The sequence below is a fragment of the Echeneis naucrates genome, chromosome 10, assembly GCF_900963305.1.
Source record: "Echeneis naucrates chromosome 10, fEcheNa1.1, whole genome shotgun sequence".
NCBI lineage: Eukaryota > Metazoa > Chordata > Actinopteri > Carangiformes > Echeneidae > Echeneis > Echeneis naucrates.
This window is the reverse complement of record NC_042520.1, coordinates 18,445,557-18,466,009: the sequence shown is the minus strand read 5'-3', so window position 1 is coordinate 18,466,009 and position 20,453 is coordinate 18,445,557. Positions and strand designations below refer to the sequence as shown.

Genomic DNA, 20,453 nt, shown 5'->3' with positions numbered 1-20,453 from the left:
GTCATACTTCTCCATTTCCCGTCTGTTGTCGGAGATTTCCATCACCAACCAAACCAACCGTGCCGTAAACATAGCCCTCATTTGTTTTCTCCTCAGAGCAATTATATCATGTGATTAAAAACATTTTAAATAGAGCCTTCGATGACTTTTATTTGTGTAAAGCGGATCTATTTCATGTCGAGCAGTAATGTAATAATCCCGAGCTGTCATTACGGCCCAGTTTCTCCCTGTGCGCCAAACTCCATCTGATCTCCGCACTTATGAAAACCAGACTGACGCACACCCTCACCGGGCACTGCAAAAGAAAAAAGGTGGTTTGGGGGGGGGGGGGGGGGGGGGGGGGGGGGGGGGGTAGAAAAAGAAATCCCACTTCCATACCGGAGGAACGGGAGACAAGAGAGCGCTTAAAGGAAAAGCCTTCAAATTAATATAGGAAACGTTAGCTTCAACAGAAATGCGGAGAGTTTCTTGGAGACATATTTTACCAGATGGTCCGAATTAACAGACTTAAATATTTGTGCCTGGACTCCCCCTGTAGTGCTCGAAAATGTTCATTCAGTTTATCTATCCGTTGTCTGAATGGAGGGGAGCAAAATGGGAAACAATCTAAAGGATTGCTTCTGCAAATTAAACGAGTTAAGGGAAATCCTGCTTTAAGAGAAAAAAACAAAACAAATCACACACAATCACAGTGAAGTCCATTAACTTCGTTGAAATGAATATGAAGCTAAACATTTCACACTTTATTTGGGAGAGACGGTGGGGGTGTGTGGAAGTGGGCTTCGCGCGTAAAGATGCTGCTGGTTGTCCTGATGCGCAAAACTCCACCGAGACCGAACGAACACTGTAAAAAACATGTTGTTTTGATGAGTTTAACTGGTTTCACTCAAATTGTGGATAAAACTGAAAATGTGTTTGGTCATTCAATTTGCTTTTGAATCTACTTCAAACCTGTCCTAGATAAGGTTCACCTGTTCGTAGAGGTATTTGTGTGTTGTTTGTTTCACATGTTGACTGTTTGAAAAAAAAAAATACTTGATGAGAATAAAGAGAGCACTAATTTAACTTTCGTAGTGGGTGACTTATGCTGTGTTCAGGGGGCTTTGGTTGTGAGGTCAGGGTAAGAGTGAGGGTGGACACTTTTTGCAGCGCAGTCCGGTGTGGAGGAATGTGCGCGGCAGCTCTTCCCTCCCTCTCTGTGACGCGCTGAGGGGGACCAGAGGAGCAAGCCCTCTGTGAGCCAGAGAGGGAAGGGAGACACATGGATAAAGGGAAAGAGAGGAGAATACTGTGGTGAAGAGGAGAGGCGTGCCAGTAATCAAGGATTTGGATCAAGGTGTGAGTGTGGGAGAGCACATGGGAACGCACCGGATCAATTGCGCAGCGTCACGGAGCCGCTGTGAGAGAAGAGAGGCACCCTGAGGTGCCGCTGCTCCTGCTGCTGCTGTCTGTCCTGTCCCGTCCTGTCCTGAATGAGCCGGCACACTGAGCCTTGCGTGGGACGAAGTCAAAGTTCAGGTGGATACAGAGCTTTTGGAAAAACGGGATCTTTCGCCAAGATGCAGGGTCTGAGCTCCCGGGCTCACGCGTTCTCGGTGGAGGCGCTGGTGGGGAAACCCTGCAAGAGGATGAAAGTGTCGGAGGGAACAGAGTCAAGTTCAGCTGGAGACACCCGCGGAGATACGAGCATCTTCACTGGTGAGACAGAAGCAAAGACGTGTTTGATGTTAAACATCGTGTCACTGTTTTCACATTCATCCATTTTAAGCGCAAGATGGAACAACGAACCACAGACCTCTATATTATGCATACTCCTGATATTTCAAATCAGATGATAATTTTATCACTTCAAATCCAAAATGATTCCGAAAGTTAATATTCTCCGCGTGGGAAGCTGATGAAAGGTTCTGTGTTAGTTTGTCTTTATCGCTCTTTTAAGAAAAATAATCTTAATATTTTACATGTATTCCAATGAAAATATATAATATATAAAATATATATATTTTATAAATGGCTAAATCATATATATATATATTATTATTATTATTTTATTTGTATTTTATTTATTTATTTATTTATTTTTTTGACAAAACGGATGAATTATTTTCTGCACATTTCCTCTCACTTGCTATTTCCAGGCCTGCATGAGTATCCGGTCAGCCAGGTGAAGAAAGCAGTATCAGCACAGAGGGAGGCGGAGGAGACTTACTGCGACCCGCAGAGACAGACCGCCGGATCCGGGTCTGAGGAGGCCGATCCGGATGGAGGGGACAGCAAGCCGCAGGAGAAAGGCTGCCGCCCGGACAGAGAAGTCCGGGTGGAGCTGCAGGGCTCCGAGCTGTGGAAGAGATTCTATGAGATCGGCACCGAGATGATCATCACCAAAGCTGGAAGGTATGAGACCTGGTGCGTGCAGAAATTCAGGGAAGATCCTCACATCTCCAAACTGTTGAATACTATTCGAGCTACTGACTCTGTATTACGGCGGGTACGTGCCAAAGGCCAATGGTTTGAAACACTTTTTGTTGTTTAGATCTTCCCTTTGGCTGTTCATGGTCTTATGATTAGTAGCATTATGCAGTTTTTAAGTCGGGTTTCCTGTGAAAACGGGAGCAGGCCTCAGTCCTGCAGGCGAGCACACGGCTGTGACCTTTGAGTCCAGAGTTAGTTTTTCATTTGCGATGCGTTGTGATTCAAAGTTCCTGATAAAAGTGGAGAGCCGCATTAACTGCTCTGCGGCCACACAGCTCTGAACAGAGGAGCTGAAATAAAAGCTTGGTCAAACAAGATGTAGCTGTGGGTTTATAGCTTCCTTTGGGTATGTTTGCTGAAATATAATTCAGGGATGTGCGTTATTTTGATGATAATTTAAAATGAAGTGTTTATAGAAGAAGCAGTCCGTCTGTCCTCCAGCCTTTTCTATAATAATAGTAAAAGTCATTCAATTCTATACAACTAAATTAAACTCTATTTTCCAGCTGTTGGATGGTAAATATATATATATATATATATTATATACATTCCAAGACTACTATGCGAATTATCACATGGAGAAATTCTTATATGTAGTCCAATTAAAGACTTTGGTTTTTTGTCTGATAGGCGGCCATGTTATTTATATATATATATTCAGTTATGAGTTATTGGGACATAACTGCTCGCTGAAATTTTACTTCCGTTTATCCAATTACCGAGAAGTGGTGCTATAAATCTCGGCAGTGAAGATGCCTCGGAAGTTGGCCGCTGCACGCTGGGGCAAGTTTCTGCTGCTGCGGCTGATCTCACTTTCCATCCTTTTATGATGTGAAAGCCGGGGGCGAAATTTCATGAAAGATTATAAAAAAAATAATAATAAAATAAAAAATGTAAAAATCAGTAATTTTCACTTTCTTCTGTTTTAAGGAGGATGTTTCCTTCAGTGCGCGTCAAAGTGCGCAATCTGGATCCGTGCCAGCAGTATTACATTGCAATGGATGTCATGCCCGTGGACTCCAAACGCTACAGGTGTGTGTGTGTTGTTGTTATTCTACCACCGTGTCCGTGCATCAGTGTACTTACTCACCAGCATGGGGCCTGCAGGTACGTGTACCACAGCTCGCAGTGGATGGTGGCTGGAAACACGGACCACTCCTGCATCTCTCCCCGGCTCTACGTGCACCCGGACTCGCCGTGCGCGGGGGAGACGTGGATGCGTCAGGTCATCAGCTTCGACAGGGTCAAACTCACCAACAACGAGATGGACGATAAGGGACATGTAGGTAACACATCTGAGCCTCTGTCTTCTGTATGAAGTGGCATTGTTGTGAAGGCCTGTACAGGTGGGACAACCCATCCTCCCTATTCTGTCTTCTTCTGCATTTTGATTGGGTTACTCACGCAGCACAGTGTTATTGTGTTTAATTTGAGAGCAGTGGCAGAGGATGGTGTGAGCAGCGGTGTAAAAGAGCAGCAGAGTCAGACACAGTCCTCCTCGGATTGCTGGCATACACCCTGCGTGTCTTTTAGGGATAAAGGAAGTGGAAATGTTGCTCTGCTCCATGAACCTCCAGTGAAAGTTCAGCTCGATACAGATGTGATCTGATGTGGTGACTGAGGGGGTATGTGAGTTTTTCCACTTGATCCCCCCTGTTTATAAAACCATCTCTGAATTTAGTTGGTAGTGTGTGTGTGGAGGCCTCACTGCTGTGGCGGTTGAGGGAGGAGTGTTGAGACAGTTTGAGCTGCAAAGCCGAAAATAAAAACAAGGACCACAATCTGTGATGTTGTCAGTTCTTCAAACTGGGACTGGACTAAAAAATAATAATAATCATTATAATACAAATATAAAAGTGTTAGACCTTCGTCACTGATATATTGTTGTGCTGTTTGCTGCAGTTTCACCTAACTGCTTTGTGTATTTCTTATTCTAAAATCTTACATATATTATATTACAATATACAATATCTTTTTGGTAAAAGTTATATTATTGATTTATAGTCTTCAGAGCATCACAATGCTGGGCTATTTTATTTTATTATTTCCCTTTTTAAATTTTATAATTTACTTTACCGAATAAGATAACAAGAAAATACAATAAAAACTACACAATCAACTAAATAAATCAGTTTTACTTTTTTGCCATGCTCACTTCCACCCGCAAAGATGTTTTTTTTTTTTTACATGTCAAATCAAAATAACATTATAACGAGAAAACAACTCCCTCCTTGATATTACTATTAGATTTTTATTTAACACGTACATCACAGTGACATCGGATAAACCAGATCCATCGTTTGAAGGTTTCAGGACAGATGCTAATTTTTAACATCATTATCATTATCATTGATGAGATTGTGTGAGTTAGTGGGGTTTGATAGCGTTTGTTCATTTGTTGAATGGAGCATTGTAGTCTGTAATTATTATTAGTTATAATTTTGTGTTATTTAGCAGTGTATTATTTAGTCTTCGTATGTCACACTGTGTGTTGCTGCAGTTGTTATTTTGATATATTATCATTTTAACTCATGTATAATGTCACACTATTTGTAGTAGAGTAGTGAAATGAATCCATTGCAAATGTATTATGGATATTTACTAAGACACATGATCTGTATGTGATGGTTGTTTCTACTATTTGAGTTTTAATATCTTTTAAATGATTTGAAACTTCAGGTTTTGGCAAAACCTAAAAACTGATGGTCTAATTAACGCCATAGAACCTGAACCAGAAAAATCAGTCGATTTCATTGGCAAACTGGTAAAAAGCCAGTCATTTAACTTTTTAAGCAAATATGGCAAATTCTCAGCAACAGCAGCCTTTCAGCCAAGGATTTACTGCTTTTTGCCTCATGTGGTTAAGTGTTTAAAGAGTGTTACAAAAGTAATATTGAGCTGAACTATAGGAAATTGTGGTGGACATTTTTCTCTCCTACTTGGGATTTTATGGACCAAACAATTTCCTGAAAAATGGGACCCTTTCATTTGACTCTCTCTCTCGCTTTCATTTTTTACTGCTTATCCGTCATCGGACCACTGAATTAAAAAAAAAAAAAGAGAAAATAATTGTTAGTTGTAACTTTGTACATACTGATCAATCAAACTTTAGGATAATTCGGTAAGGGGGCCAACTTTACAAAATCAAAAAATTGTGTTCTTCTCTTGATACAGATTATTCTCCAGTCGATGCATAAATACAAGCCACGTGTGCACATCATTCGCCACAACCCCCGGGTGGACTTGTCTCAAATCCAGTCGCTGCCTGCTGAAGGAACGCGCAGCTTCTCCTTCCCAGAAACTGAGTTCACAACAGTCACAGCCTATCAAAATCAACAGGTAACGCACTGTCAGCACACAAGCTGAGGAAAAAAAAAACCCACTAAACTGACGATATATTCAAAATGTTTTGTAGGCAAATGGAATGTATGATACCAAATAAAAAACGAGTAAGCTTGAACATTCTGATATTGCTAATTGATATAGTTTCTCTGACCAAATTCTGAAAAAAGCAGATGTTCGTTCAGTTAGCTCAGGCCTCTTTGACCTCTCCTAAAAATGTTTAATCATCCCATCATGAAGATGATGAGGCCCGCTCCCCTGTGGTCTCAGCCTGATCATAAATTGCAGTGTCCCGATTTTCAGCGGGTCAGATGCTCAGAGGGTGTGTGTGTTCCCATGCAGGGGTGCTGACCCCAGTGTTGGCTACCATTCCTCCAGTAACAGAGCTGTCCACGGGGACTGCCAGCTCTTTTCATCAGGGCTCATTTTACGATCAGCAAATGTATTATTACAGAAACTCAGTAACGAGCAGTGACTGGGCCGACTGCTGGAGTCCACAGCCCATTAAAGCACCAAATAAAACCGTTCGACCCTGAAGCCCCTTCTCCAAGAACCCTGTTTGAGATGGCTGATCGCCCTGGGTGCTGCTGGGAGACGCAGTCCCTGAGGGAGAGCTCTGCCACTCTGCATGCTGTTGTAAAACTGAGCTCATTGTTAGCTTTGCACGTCACCACTCGACACCTTCGCTCTAATTCCATCTCTGTCCCTCTCTCCTGGGCAAGATCACGAAACTGAAGATTGACAGGAACCCATTCGCCAAGGGTTTCAGGGATCCAGGAAGGAACAGGTACAGGAAAACTGCGAGCACCAACACTTATTCTAGCTGCACTACAGGAACCGAGAGGGATTTTAAGGTTCAACCACTGAAACCTGATGCAATGTAAAACCTTCAAATGAAGTTGACCTGTGTAGTGCAGAATTTTACACCTCTCAGAACCAACATTTAAATACCTGAAATAACATTTTTCATTGCTTTTACATTCTGTGCTCATGTACAGAGGGGTGTTGGATGGCTTATTGGAGTCATATCCCTGGAGAAGCCCTCTCAGCTTGGACTTCAAGCCATTCACCATACAGCTGCAAGGTAAAGGATTGCTCTCATAAAGCAGCACTGCTTTATGACTTGCTGTTATATATATATATATGAGCAATTCACATTTCTGACTTCTTCTTGAACAGGAAGTTCGGGGTCACCGTCCAGCAGTGTGAAGAGCCTTCTCCCTCTCTCCTCATCCTCACCCCTCTACCCATTCTCCGTGTCCGCGCTCTCCTGCCAAGATGCCGCCCTCCACACCCTCACTCTCCCACTCTACGGCAAGACCTCCATCACTTCGCCCAGCATGTCCCCATTACCTGGCAGAGCCTTCTCCTCTCTGGGAGCAGACAGACTGAGAGGGCTGCCCATGCTCTCCCCGTTTACAGACCTCCCGCTCCTCTCTGCTCTGCAGGGGAAGAAACCTCCCCACTGCAGGGACGCCTGTCTGCATGGGTCCCCGGGGAGCTCCCCATGCCTCATCCCCCCACACAGCTCCCTCAGCCCTCAGGGGCCTTCTCTGCTCCCCAATCTCCCTGACACTGTGGGGCCCTACTGCCTCTACCGCTACAGCCTCCCCCTGAACCCCCAACTCGCCACTATTTCCCAGCACGCCAAGCTAGCTGAAGACACCACAGACTGTCTGCTGCGGCAGTCTCCGTGGCACCAAACCACCAACCACTGCCTCTGACAGCTGGACCACACTTGCGGGCTCCGGCCCATTGAGTATAATGAGCCAAGGCTTATTGCAACAATACTGAGAGAGGTCATTCTCTTTGAGCAAGACTCAAAAGAGCACAAAAAAAAAAACCCCCAAACAAACACAAACACACAAAAGAACTCTGAGGACATTTTTGTGTTTAAAAACTACATTATAGACTGTGTTTGACTCACCAGCAGCGAAACCAGAAGCAGACTGAGCAGGTCCTCACACTCGACTACAATAGAACCAAAGAGAGGAACATTGGAGGGAACAGAAAAGCAGTATGCAGGATGTAGACCTTTCTTTGGGTCAGAAAACAGTGTCTTTACAGTGCAGCAGAACGTCTTTACTGCCTTAACTGCTTCACAGGGTGTTACCAAAGAGCATCAGCAATGTCATCTGAGGTATGTAATATAACTGTTGATGAACATGAGAATGACCATAAGTGCCCATTAAAGTATTTTTCCTACATATTGTTCAGATCACACACCAGCATTAAAATGTTCTTTTCCCTCACCTACAATTTGTATAAACAAAATGAAAGAGGAAACACATTGTCCATGTTTTCTAGTTGTATTGACGTGAATATACAGTTTACGTCACAGTAAACGGAAACACATGAGCAACAGGAAACAATTTCTAATAACAACTGATAGAGAAATCTCCTCTGTGATAATCAAATCGCACTCACTGAAACCGAACAACAGCGAATTCTGTGTTTTTCAATCTCTAAACTCAGCTGAATCCCACTGTCAGGCTTGGCTGCGCCTGACTAATAACATGAGCTCATCAGGTCTTTTTGTGATTTTTAGAGGGAAGAACAACAGCTGCCAGGATTCAGGCAGCCAGTTTCCATCCCTGTACTTTATTACCAATAATACGACTAATCAGAGACGCATGGAGGTGAATCGGTTATTCTATAGAGGCCTTTTTTAGCCACAGTCTGTGACAGGGCTCGAGAGAGAGGCTACTTGTGGTGTAAAAATGGTCTAAAGCAGTCGTGTCATCATTATTGTAGTCACTGTTGTAACATTGTTCCAGGATCAACAGTAAATCAATACCGCTCGGACTCTACGGAGCCATGTGGAAGGGCTTTCAGAAAAGTGACTTCTCGTGTGCCATGATGAACAGAGTCGGTGCCGAAAGAAAACATCTCGTAACTGTGGGCCAACATAATGCTGTGTTTTTTTGTCCATACCAAAGGGGGCACGCCCGTTCAGCCACTGATGTGATAATTCCTGCCTTCAGCTCAGACTCAAAAACCCAGCACCATCCCTCCCTCCCTCCCTCCCTCAGCAGTTAGGAACAGCGGTTTAGGCAAAGCGGGGGAAATGGCCCGTTTCCCGACAAACGGTCATAACCAAACAGCAATTTACTTGTCACAGCCAAGCATGGCAGTGAGCTAATATGTGCTGGACGTGGAAATAGCAGGAAGGAGTTAATTGAGGAACTCGGGTGCAGGGAATGGCCCAAGTTTCAGTGATTGGTCAGCTGCACCATCAAACAGCCTGTCCTTTGTCTGCAGATAGACAAAGTGCTGGTTATTTGATACTGTCTGTCATTTCCATGTTTGCCAATGTAGGACAATCATTATGAACTCCCAGCTAATTCCTGAACTTTCAGACAGACAAATTTCTTTCATACCAGGAAGGCTGAACTTTGCACCTGCCACTCTCCAATATAGTAGTGTTGACCCACAGACACACACTTGTAGCAAATGTTACAGGATACAAGATGGAGCCACCTGTCATTGCTTGTGTTTTAATACTCGTTTGCTTTATTGCATGCAGCAAAGAGTAAAGGTTTGTAGCTTTTGATTAGGGTTTTTGTGTACACTAGTGCACTCGTAAAATTGTGTGTAGAAACATCAACTCACAACAACCGTTTCAGTAAAAGATTGACGATTAGATGCTTATTTAGCATAAAATGTAATTAAAAAAACGCATAATTTATTTGATGTAAATCTACAGCTAGCACTTCATTAGCTTAGAAAGGCTGGAACCAGGTGAAGCAGCGGATCTGGCTCTGTGTACAGGTAACAACTGCCTAGCAGCATCTCAAAGGCTCACTAAGCAACAAGTGTCATTTCTTTCATTTCCATAAAAACCTAAAAGTTTAGATATTAACTAGAGGCAAGAAGTCCCTTATTGTTTGTTTTTTGTATTTGACAAAACACTAGATATGAAGAGTGAGGGCGCTTACAGGCGATTTCCTATGAATTTTGTGTGTTGCAGATTTCCCCTTGTATCCCCTGCTTATGGTAGGTTAGGGTAAAACGCTTGAGTCATATTTACAAAAAGAGTGGTATCAATCTCATCTAACTCGACAAAAGTGTAGAAACATATTTAGTAAAATTCCTACTGATTCTCTTTACTGAGCTTGCTTGTCTTATTACACCCCCAAAGCTGGTTGAAAATGGATGTTGAGCTAACCTCTTATCAGCCTGTCGATTAACCACGCTGTTCGTCTGTCTACCCGTGCTGTTAATTGGCTTGGTGAGGTGTCAACATAATCCCCTTGAAGGTGGTGGCTAAAATAACATGGAAACTGTGCTGATTCAACTTTGTAATAACACAGAGACGGGCATTTCTGGGCCGCTCCGGAGTGATTGACAGGCAGTAAAGGGGGAGAAATTTGACCCTTAAGTCATTTGTTTCCAATCATGTGAAATGGCATCCTGAAACAGGAGAGGAGCTCAGCAGAGAGTAGGACGTGTAAATATACTTTGACTTCATTAGATTAATATATAGCACACACACACACACACACACATCGGTTGTCTCCTAATAACTGCTTACACTTGCTCACAAGCGCTGAGATTTAATTCTCACACATGCACACACATGGAAATGCACGCACACAAACACATCAAAACACACACACTTCTTGTCCTATTCAGCTTCATGCCCTCCAGCCATTTTGGCTCTGAGTCTCTTGTGAAGGTTTACACTGGACGCTATTTTCTCTGCAAACTCAATAAAAGCTGGTTATTTATCGGGCCAGATTATGGGACGTGACTGAGCTCAGCTGTAAAGTTTAAAGTGAAACCAGCTGTGGCTGAAATTGAATTACACTGAGGGAGTAATGTGAAAAGCAAGGGCAGTTTAACAGTTATTAAATGCTCTTCTACTGCCCTATCAAGTGGGTATAAGCTCCACTACAATCTGCCTCATGGATTGTGGATTCTTCCCCTCTCCTCTGTTGTTCGACACATCCCGAGCCTCTGCTGAGATGAGCATTAGATCACAGATGTGCTGACAGAACCAGGAGCCCCCATGTATTTGTATATTGCTCTCTAAATGTGTGTATTCAGACCCCTCGCTCTATGTCCACATCTGTGTGTAGACAGGGGTCACTTGGGGATCACACAGGCATGTGCTCCCTGACAGGCCCCTGTCTTTCAGGAGCAGAGGTTAGATGAGTGCAGGACAAACAGCTTTAACATATGCCCGGGCACCTGGCCTGCATGTTTTCGTTTGTGTGTTTTGGGGTTTCCTAAAAAGAGCTCCATCTGGGCCTCACACTCATGTAATTCATCAGAGAACGTGTTAATGACCCAAACAGCTCTTGCACTTTCCCTCACACCTTACCTTTCCATTTTCACCTTTCCACTCACATTTCTGTAAAGTGAACACTTGACTATGCTGTGTGTACATGAATTACAGGCATGCTTCTGTCCGCACCACTACTGTATGTCGATTTTACAGCTTCTCTTTTCTCTTTTACCCGCCAAACATGTGCCTGATTAATTAAAATATGATCAACAGAATTAAGATGCAGTTATCCATGAAATTGAAGTACAACTACAAGACAAAATGAGGGGCGGTTTTCAGCATGAAGGGTATTTAAACACATTGTCTAACAATAATGCATTTTTCACTAACCGCTGGGTTTTTACATGAAAAAAAAAAAATATATATATATATATATATCGAGCCCATAAAGGTAATCTAATTCTTTAATTTCCCCCAAAAATATTATATTATGAAACAGTGTTTTCTGGAGACTGACAATTCAAGTACATTTTATTGTAATGCTTATGTACTTTTAGTGGGTAAACTTTTGAATGCAGGGGTTTCAGGTATGGTGGATTTTCATTTACAAAAATGCCAAAAATCACAGGTATAATTAATTTTCTCCTTTGGATTTCTCCTGCTGTTCTCCCTTTATTATGATTACTTACTATTGTAATATAATTAAAGAAGGTTTTTTTTTTTAGTAATTAGAGCATTCCATATTGTGACAGAAATACCTTTAATACTTACAGTATATCGCTGGTGACATAATGAGTTAAGGAAACTGGTAATTCGCACATTGCAGTCATGTATTTTCTTCGCTACCAAAAGTTGAACGTCAAATGTTAAACTTTAACATCAAATTACTCAAGGCCATGGTGGATGTAATCCAATTATTTTGTCCTGTCTCGTCCTTCTGTTTTGTCATCATGGAGCTGTGTGTTTGAGCACGGTGTGGCTGGGAGGATGCTGTCAGCACTCAGCTCAACACACACTCTGACCTGAGCTGTCCATCACTCACCCCCATGATAGAGGGAGAGAGGGAGAGAGATAGAGAGTGTGTACTAATTCCTTCCTGTTTGATGAACCAGAGTGGGCTTCTACAGGTGCATGTGTGTGAGTGAGTGTGAGAGAGTTAGAGGGAGGCCCTCTCTGCCATTGGTTTTATTTAATACAAACCTATAAATCAACCCATCTGGAACAAGAGATGTGAGATATTCTTTTTCTCTTTGCCCCTATCTCTGACACAGGATAGATCGTTCGTACCTCTTTTTGTTTCCTGTGTATGACAGGTTATCACTCCTGGGACAGATAAAGAGAGGGGGAGAAAAAGGAAAGAGATGGCGAGTGATTGAGTGAGAATGATGCTCCGTGGCTGATGTATCAGATGGCAGATGAGGGGACAGAGTGAGGGGAACAGGGTGGAGAGAAAAGAGTGATTTAATGCTGGCCTATACTCCCTTCTCCTCTTATGCCTGCCCTGCTTCTTTCATGTCTCAGCCCAGGGTCAACCTGCCTGCTGCCCCAGATGGTGCTGTCTGTCTGGCCTGCCCTCTACAGGATGTGCCCCGCTCACCCCCACAACTACAGACCTGTACTCGCTTAATTGATTTCAGGGGAGATGGTTGGCTTTCTCCTCTGTTGCTCTCTCTCTCTCTCTCTCTCTCTCACACACACACACACACACAGTTTGCCAACTGCTAGTGCCCCCAGTGCACACACATATACATGCGGCTGGCGCTGTGCGCTGTCAACGCTAATTCAATTTGAGACGGAGCAGTGTGACTAACAGAGGACCTGTAGAGTGTTTTACCATATGCATCACACACACACACACACAGGCATTCACACAGTTCCATCGAATAATGATAAATTTTTCCTTTTCCTGTACTTTTCCTGACACTTTATACATTAATGCCAATGGTATGAAGTGGTATGCCATTTCTGTTTCTCCTGTTGAAATTGTCTGGATTGTTTGCTTAAATATAACAATAATGCAACACAACAGTATATAAAGTATGAATTTGCAATTTGCTCCTTGTTTTTATCCATTAGCTTAGTATCTGATCAACTCAGAAGAAAATCATATCAATCTAACCACGCTCTCCCTTTTCCCTCCGATCAGTTAATGTTTTAAAGCAAATAAATAGAACTTTGATCTCAGAATAAACTCCAGTTGAGCTTGGGTGGTTGGAAAGTGACTTCTGCAGAAGTGAAGCCAGACCAGAACCAACCAACTGGCAACCCACTATGACATCAACCATTGGTTCAAGAGCTGCTTTTTTGAAACCTTGAATTTACAAATTAGCCACCACTATCTTGACTTTTTTGAAACTATACAAAATCAACTTTGGAGGATTAAGAGGCACTGAGGAGGAGCGAGGGGCAGATAGGACCTGCCCTGTGCCTTCTTTCCCCTAGCAAATCAACACCAGGTTGTTTTGAAGATGACTGAAAGTGAGACCATAAACTAATTTGGAAAATGTTAACTGAGCTAATAAATCAAGTGAAAAGGACAGGCCTTTTTCCCACAGACAAATAAAAAGTCTTTTTGTAACAAAAGTTTTGTTTTTTTTTTACAACTAGTGGCGTCGCCCCCCGATGGTCATCGGAGAGAATGCAATTTCGTCGCCCCTGACGATATGTACTTCCGTAGGCAATCCATGCTCAAACCCACTGTGACATGATCTCCTTTCTTGTGTTGAATTTTTCAGGACGGTCAGATGAGGACAATATGCGCCTATTCAAAAGTCCAATGACAATTCCTCTGACTTTGAGCCCTGGAGACTTGAGGGAAATGATTTTTGGTTTCTGCCACTATTAATGAAAATGTTAAAGGTTGAGGGCTTCAGGCATTTTCTCTGCCTGCAGACAACAACAGCAATAACAACAAAAGAAAAAGTTTTGGTGTAATGAACATAAAATAAAGAAATAAATAAAATAACATAAAATAAATAGTCTGTATCATTGATACAAAGACCGGCAGAGGCAAAGACAAGGTTACATGTTCATGTTCAAGGGTTGTTTCACTGTAAGAGATAGCAGGGAGGGTGACGGGGTGAGGTGAGGGTCAAGTTGAGGGGGTTAACAGGGTGAGGAGAGGGGTGGTGGGATCGGGTGTGTATTTCGATGTGTGAGCCACAGTTGTGATGGTGTGAGCAGGGGATTGGCTTACTTAATGAAGCGTGCTTTGGAGAGCAGGGATGGATAGGGCCAGCTGTGTTGGCACGTGTGTGTGTGCGCGTCTGCATGAGACAGTAAAACTGATTAAAAGCAGCGTTAACACATCTAACAGGAAGCAATGGTCAAGAGGTGAGTGGAAACTAAGGAAAGCTTTCGGCTGTGACGATTAGACACAGACACACACACGCACACACACAGCGGCAGCAAATGGAGACAGGAGAAAGCCGTGGGCAGCAGCGATTGGTCACACATGCCCATCGATACCTGAGTAGAACCAATCAGCTTGGCTTCCTGTGTTTGACCTGACCCTTCATGGTTAGTAATTGAATATTTCAAACAGCAGGCGGGGGGGGAGAGGAGGGGGAGGAATAAAGTATCTGTGCCATTTTATTCTATTAAAAATTATCATCAATACTGAACTGCCTAGTTAAGAAGAATTATTTCAGTATACTGTGTAGACTATTATTTAATTTTCTTAAACTAATGACGTAGGATATAAATATTTAGTATGAAGATTTTTCTGTAGTCCCACTTCAATACATTCAACATTTGCTGGAACTTTCAAAATGTTTGCCCAGGATGTTTGTGGAGAGAACATTGTAATTTGGTTATATAGGGAAAATTTTGAGCAGTTTATTTCATTTAAAAATGTATTTCCACTACAATGTCCTGAGCCCACATTTCTTTCCTGAAAATCCCAAATGTCTACTGTTTGTCATTTAATCATTTAATTGTTTTAGCTCCACTTGCAAGAAAATATTAATCAATTGTTTGGTGTTATTGGAAAATGTCTTTAATGGGCTTTTTATTTTACGCGTTTTTCTGTAGACCAATTTAATTTTAGTTTGCATGTCAGGGTGACCTCTAAGCAGTTACTGAGCAACTGTGTGTTCAAGTGCTCCTGTGTCTGTGTTGTATCTTTTTCCCTTTTTGTACCATATTAACCCATTAACTAATCCTAACCCTTTACAAGAAACTTCAGCAAAATCTAATTAAATTCTAATGAAATAATCATCACACTTCAGCTCTTTGTAGCCGTTCCTGGTGATTCTTGCTTATGACTAACTTTTTGGACATACCAAATCATAGCTGGCCGGTGAATCATGCGTTTGTCCAACCTATCCCAGTTGTTGCTTACCCACTTAGAGCTTTTTCACTGAGCCAGCTTGTGTGTGGCTCTGAGCTGCTCTCCCCTTTTGTGCAGGTCAGCCACAGGGACAGGACCACCAGCCCACCGGATCCCATCCTGTCATCAAGTACCACTGTTCGAGGAACCAGGACAAGAAGGTGTTGATGGCACTGGGGTGGAGAGCAACCAAGCGTCAATACCTGACCCTTACACATATACAAACACAGATATCCCCCAGAGCATGACTCAGGCAGGAGCTGTCTCATGCACATCTGGAGGAGGCATCTCAGTACATGTGTTGGGATGCATACAGCAGAGAGAAAAATAGGATATGACAGACTCTCACAGCTTTAATCATGTTTTCAGAAACAAGATGACCACTGAGGGAAATAAATGGATTTTTGAAAGAAATAAGAAAAACTTACCTCAATTTAGCAGAGGAATGTGGAATTTTAATTTCATCTGATCTCTTTGACAGAAATGACTGACAGCTGTTGGATTAGTGGGGAAAAAAAAAAAAAAAAAAACGACCAAGGGCTTCAAAAGTAGGTATGTGCTCAAACAAACTGCAGACAACTCACTCATCAAAGTGTCTGGTAATAGGCAGAATAGAAAATTGTGTCAGTCCGGGGCCACTGATGATGATTGTGAATGTAGTCGCTGATGATGATTAGGAAGGACACAATAAGGGTCAGAGGTGACTGAGTTTCAGTCTCTGGGACTCCCATCAACTACAGAGGTTACAGGTGTATTCATGTATAGATATCTGTGTGTTACACAGCACCTATAATGGCTCCCAGCTGAGACACATCCCTGTGTGTGTGTGTGTGTGTGTGTGTGTGAGATGAGATATTGGCCTACGAGCATCAGAGGACCACTTCCTCTACAGGTGACACCTTTGACCTCTCATCTGTTCCCTGTTGGCAGAGAGAAAGAGGAGGGGTAAGATGGAAAAAGGAGGGATTTGGAAACTAGAAGTAAAGCACAGCCAAAAAAATCAATTATATTTCCAGCCCTAGTGGTAACATATTTAAGGCGAGTAGTTATCACCAGACCTCTTTTTATGGTAAACTGTAGAAAATAAAAAAATAAAAAATGGGTCACAACAGCACATTGAAAACTTTAAGCAAAACCCAGGCACAGAAGACTTTGCATCCTCAGTCATGCAAGAAAGATAGAAAACATGCCCTTAGAAATATCCAGTCAGATGATAATTAAATAAATAAACACATAAATAAATATATTACTAAAATTACTAATTTTATAGCTAGTGCATAACATGTTTGGCATGAAGTATTGGCTATTACATGATACACAATTTCAACAATAACAAAGAAACATAATACAGCCACCCTTTGACTGGGATAATAAATAATAATAGATAAATGTTAAATATGAGTGTGTAAATACACTGTTATGGAGTGATGCAGCTAATACCAGGACTGTAAACAATGTCGCTCTTCCAACAATCTTCTGAGGTAACTCTGTTTTTGTTCCTCGCAAGAAAAACCACAAACCTGGAACACAAAGGAGGGCACAGAGCTTGCAGGCGCACTGAACCTTTTTCATTTATTTTCCATTTTTTCCTTTTACTCTGTCTCTTCTTACTTGTCTTGCTCTTCTTCCTCCTCCTGAACTTGTTATTTTTTGCATCATTATGATACCTGGTCTCTCAGTCTAGACAGCCTCTAGGAGAGCTCATCCTGACAGCACCACAACACAGATGAATCAGTAATGGCGACATATAGCTAAAAACAAATTTAGCTTGGCAGTAAAAAAAAAAAAATACTGCCAGTCTAAAATTGTTTTCTACCAAAGTCAGTCTTTTTCAAAAACCAAAAAAAATCTTTCTCTGCTGATAGTACTAGTGTGTAAGATGAGAAAAAGAAGTGGGAGAGCCAATTAGTTCCACTTTCTTTTAGCCTGGCAATATATTCGGTTCATTCAGTACACACGTATTCATACCGAACGCCCTGTACTGATCAGTTTGGTATGAATACACATACTGTTACACCCCTAGTCAATGAGGCAGCTCTAGTGATTGCAATTCATCCTTTCAGGCTTAAATGGAGGCTGCAACAGGTTTCCAGCTGTCCCTCACAAAAAGCAGTGACAGTGACCAGCTTAAATTGTGTTGGCTGGAAGATGTATCAAAAGGTCTTTAGGAATATCATTCAAATAGTACACTGTCCATTTGTATGATCACTTTGATGTCAATCCATTCATTTGCCACACTGCTTGTCCCTATGGGGTCATGGGGGGGGCTGAAGTCACCTGACCTATGGTGAAGGTGGAGTAAACCCAGGACAGGTTGCTTGTCTGTCACAGGGCTGACATGTAGAGACAAAAAACAAGCAGCAGCTAACAGCTGGGAACTTGTAGAAGTAGTTGTCTTTGGATTGTGGGAGGAAGCTGATGTCTTTTGGAGAAAGACTAAACTTGTAGAGTGTGTTGGGCTGCAGGTGTTATATGGTAATTCAACATGTGATTACTCATTGTAGCGTCACACAATTCACTTTTAAAACCTACACACTGTACATGACTGGGGCTGTTCACAGCCACAAATATTTAGCTTTGGTAGCTTCTCAGTGGAGCATCAATTTTAATTCTTGGGATCTGTGTGGCAGTGGTTCATATGAACAAACAAGACTGTGGGATATAAACCCCAAAAAAATAGCAATAGTAATACATTCAACGATAAATAAAATTAGAAAAAAAAAATAAAATAATAACAGTGAAACGAATTAATGTTACCTGCTCTGTTGAGGCCACAGATGAGTCCAGGGAAGAAGTCTGGCCTGAAGGAAGCTCAAGGTTCAAATCCAAGCTAAAGAGAAAGGCATAGTTTCATTATTTCTGCTTCGCTGAACCAAAAAAAAAAAAATGGAGGGACAATGCAGTCAGTATGACTTTGAAACGCAGCTGCTTTAAAATTCTAACATTATTTCTAATGGCCTCTTTGTATTAAAAGGTTGGAAAAATTATTTTCCAACTGATTTAAATGATAGACATTTGAATAAGGCTTTTAGTGTAATTTATTCTGTCTCTTTTTATTTATTTATTTATTTATTTATTCTGCTACAGTTTGTGTTTTTTTGGTTTGGATATTCAATGCCGTACTCACCCTGCTTCATCAGCCATCTCATGCAAAAGCATATCCACATCGTTCTAAACAGCAAAGAGTAATGAATTCAATATTTGAATTATTCCTGAGACAGAGGTATTCTCTAATTGTGACAGGAGTGCGCGTGGTAGCTGAGGCGTTGTCAAAGTTGTTGTGCTGCCCATTGTGTCTTCCATCTGAACTGTCTGCACGTCAAGGGTTTCATATTGGTTTTCAAACTTGTCCATTAAAGCGGATATCTGGGAAAGAAGTTACAGCAGGCAACCCTGTTTAAAAACAGTTTGACAAACACATTGTCTTTCACTTTTTTAGTGTAGGGGTTTACTTTTGTTTTACCTTCTCCAGGTCAATGCTTTTTAGTGTAGCATCCATACTCTTGACGACCCCAGACCTGGCTTTAGACACCTGTCCAAAAAACATGTGACTTAAACAGATGACTCCTCTACTATTGTCATCTTTACTTATATTGGTCTGATTTCTTCAGATTCAAAACTGAGTATTTCCACACAGACTGGGACATGGCTCTTAACACAGCAAAGCTTAAGGTGCTGTGTCTTTTTATTTCCACTAGGTGTCACCTCTGGCTTTTTAACCAGACACTTTGTCAATCCTACAGCTCTAAGATGATGCTAGTGAAGGATCCATCTTCTCAGAATCAGCCAAACAATAGGTCTTTAATAATACTATATTGTTAATATTTTATGTCAATATCAACAGCAAAGGCTTTTCTCTCTCACTGTCACTCCCTCTGTTTCTTTACTGTCGTACTTTTAACAGAGTTAAAGACAACTTTAGTTTTTTTGCCCTGAAATTGTTAAACTATGGAGCTTGTTCTGAATTAACATGTAGTTGTCACAGGTACACACCTTGATAAGCTCCATGGACATGTGACATATTTTAAATTGAACCATCTGTATTTACTGCTGTCAAATATTTATACCTGTATTGACACTGACTTCAGGTTAAAGCTGTGTCATTTTTACAGCTCTGCCAGTTAGTACAGGGCGTTGTCAGTAAGATAATGGCAAAGGAGGCAGTTTGTTGTTTAGCAGAAATAACATTGTAGGCCTTGTTTGAGCTGTCAACCTCATTTCCATTCATCTTGTTCTTGTTCTTTCACAATCCAATCCGAGCTGAAAATGCTCACAGTTGGTAAAAAGTGTGAAACACACTTTACTACAGGAGGCATGATGGGATAATGCCACTGCTTCTCTTTTACCTGTTTATAGTAGCACCAGAAAGTCCTTTACAAACCACTGACTTGAAAGCTGGACCTGGTTCATAGTGACAGCAGTCTGCACTCTGGACGGCATCAACAGGACGCTCATCCTCAGGAAGTTAATGGACTGGTGCTTCTGGCGGATGGCATTCTCTGCGTGGATCCTGGCTGCCTCCACATCACCCTTCTGGATGGCCTGAGGGACAAAGGAACATACACAGAAATTACAGATGCTGGCTGTGCTGGAGCCCAGCTTATTCCTGGAAAGTGGTCTTTGGTAAATCCTCTACCACACAAGCCAAACTGCTTCACTTTAATCTTGTCTGCCTTTTCCTCTTTGTCACATTTCTTAGAGTTGCGCTGCAGCTCCTTTGCAGCAAACTTGAGGTTGAACAAGTGCTCTGTATTACTGGTCAAGTAATGATTGTATCAATTACCATTACAGCGATGATGTTTATTTAGTATAGCACATGGAGACCTTTAGGTTCAAATCTAGCCGAAAAGATGTAACATTTGTTGACTGAACAAGCTAACATGTCCTTCCATTCCTTCATCGGTCAATGACTGAGCAAAAGTTACAAGCTACTGTGTGTCCGTGTTAGCTGCCACAACGTTTGGCTAGCTCTGTGTAGCTCTCACAGCTCTGCTCGGAAAGGATACTCTCCATACTCGATATAGCACAAATACGCAGTCAGTTCATGTGGCAACAGACTCAGAGAAGCTTCCAGCCACT

General features: G+C 41.9%; 2 protein-coding genes across 2 annotated transcripts; one reads left to right on the top strand and one right to left on the bottom strand.

The window, feature by feature from the left end:
* Positions 1–1,559: 1,559 nt before the first annotated feature.
* On the top strand, positions 1,560–7,553 carry tbx22 (T-box transcription factor 22). The gene is made up of 8 exons (XM_029513318.1): positions 1,560–1,698; positions 2,139–2,394; positions 3,403–3,504; positions 3,580–3,754; positions 5,647–5,811; positions 6,537–6,601; positions 6,813–6,898; positions 6,994–7,553. The coding sequence occupies exons 1-8, from the start codon at positions 1,560–1,562 to the stop codon at positions 7,536–7,538; spliced, it is 1,533 nt and encodes a 510-aa protein (XP_029369178.1). The 3' UTR covers positions 7,539–7,553.
* A 9,512-nt stretch (positions 7,554–17,065) lies between these two features.
* Positions 17,066–20,387, bottom strand: LOC115049936 (charged multivesicular body protein 1b-2-like). Its single transcript, XM_029512588.1, has 8 exons — positions 20,381–20,387; positions 20,027–20,121; positions 19,776–19,919; positions 18,838–18,906; positions 18,624–18,740; positions 18,502–18,545; positions 18,132–18,204; positions 17,066–17,080 (listed from the first exon to the last, which is right to left on the bottom strand). The coding sequence occupies exons 1-8, from the start codon at positions 20,385–20,387 to the stop codon at positions 17,066–17,068; spliced, it is 564 nt and encodes a 187-aa protein (XP_029368448.1).
* Positions 20,388–20,453: the final 66 nt, after the last annotated feature.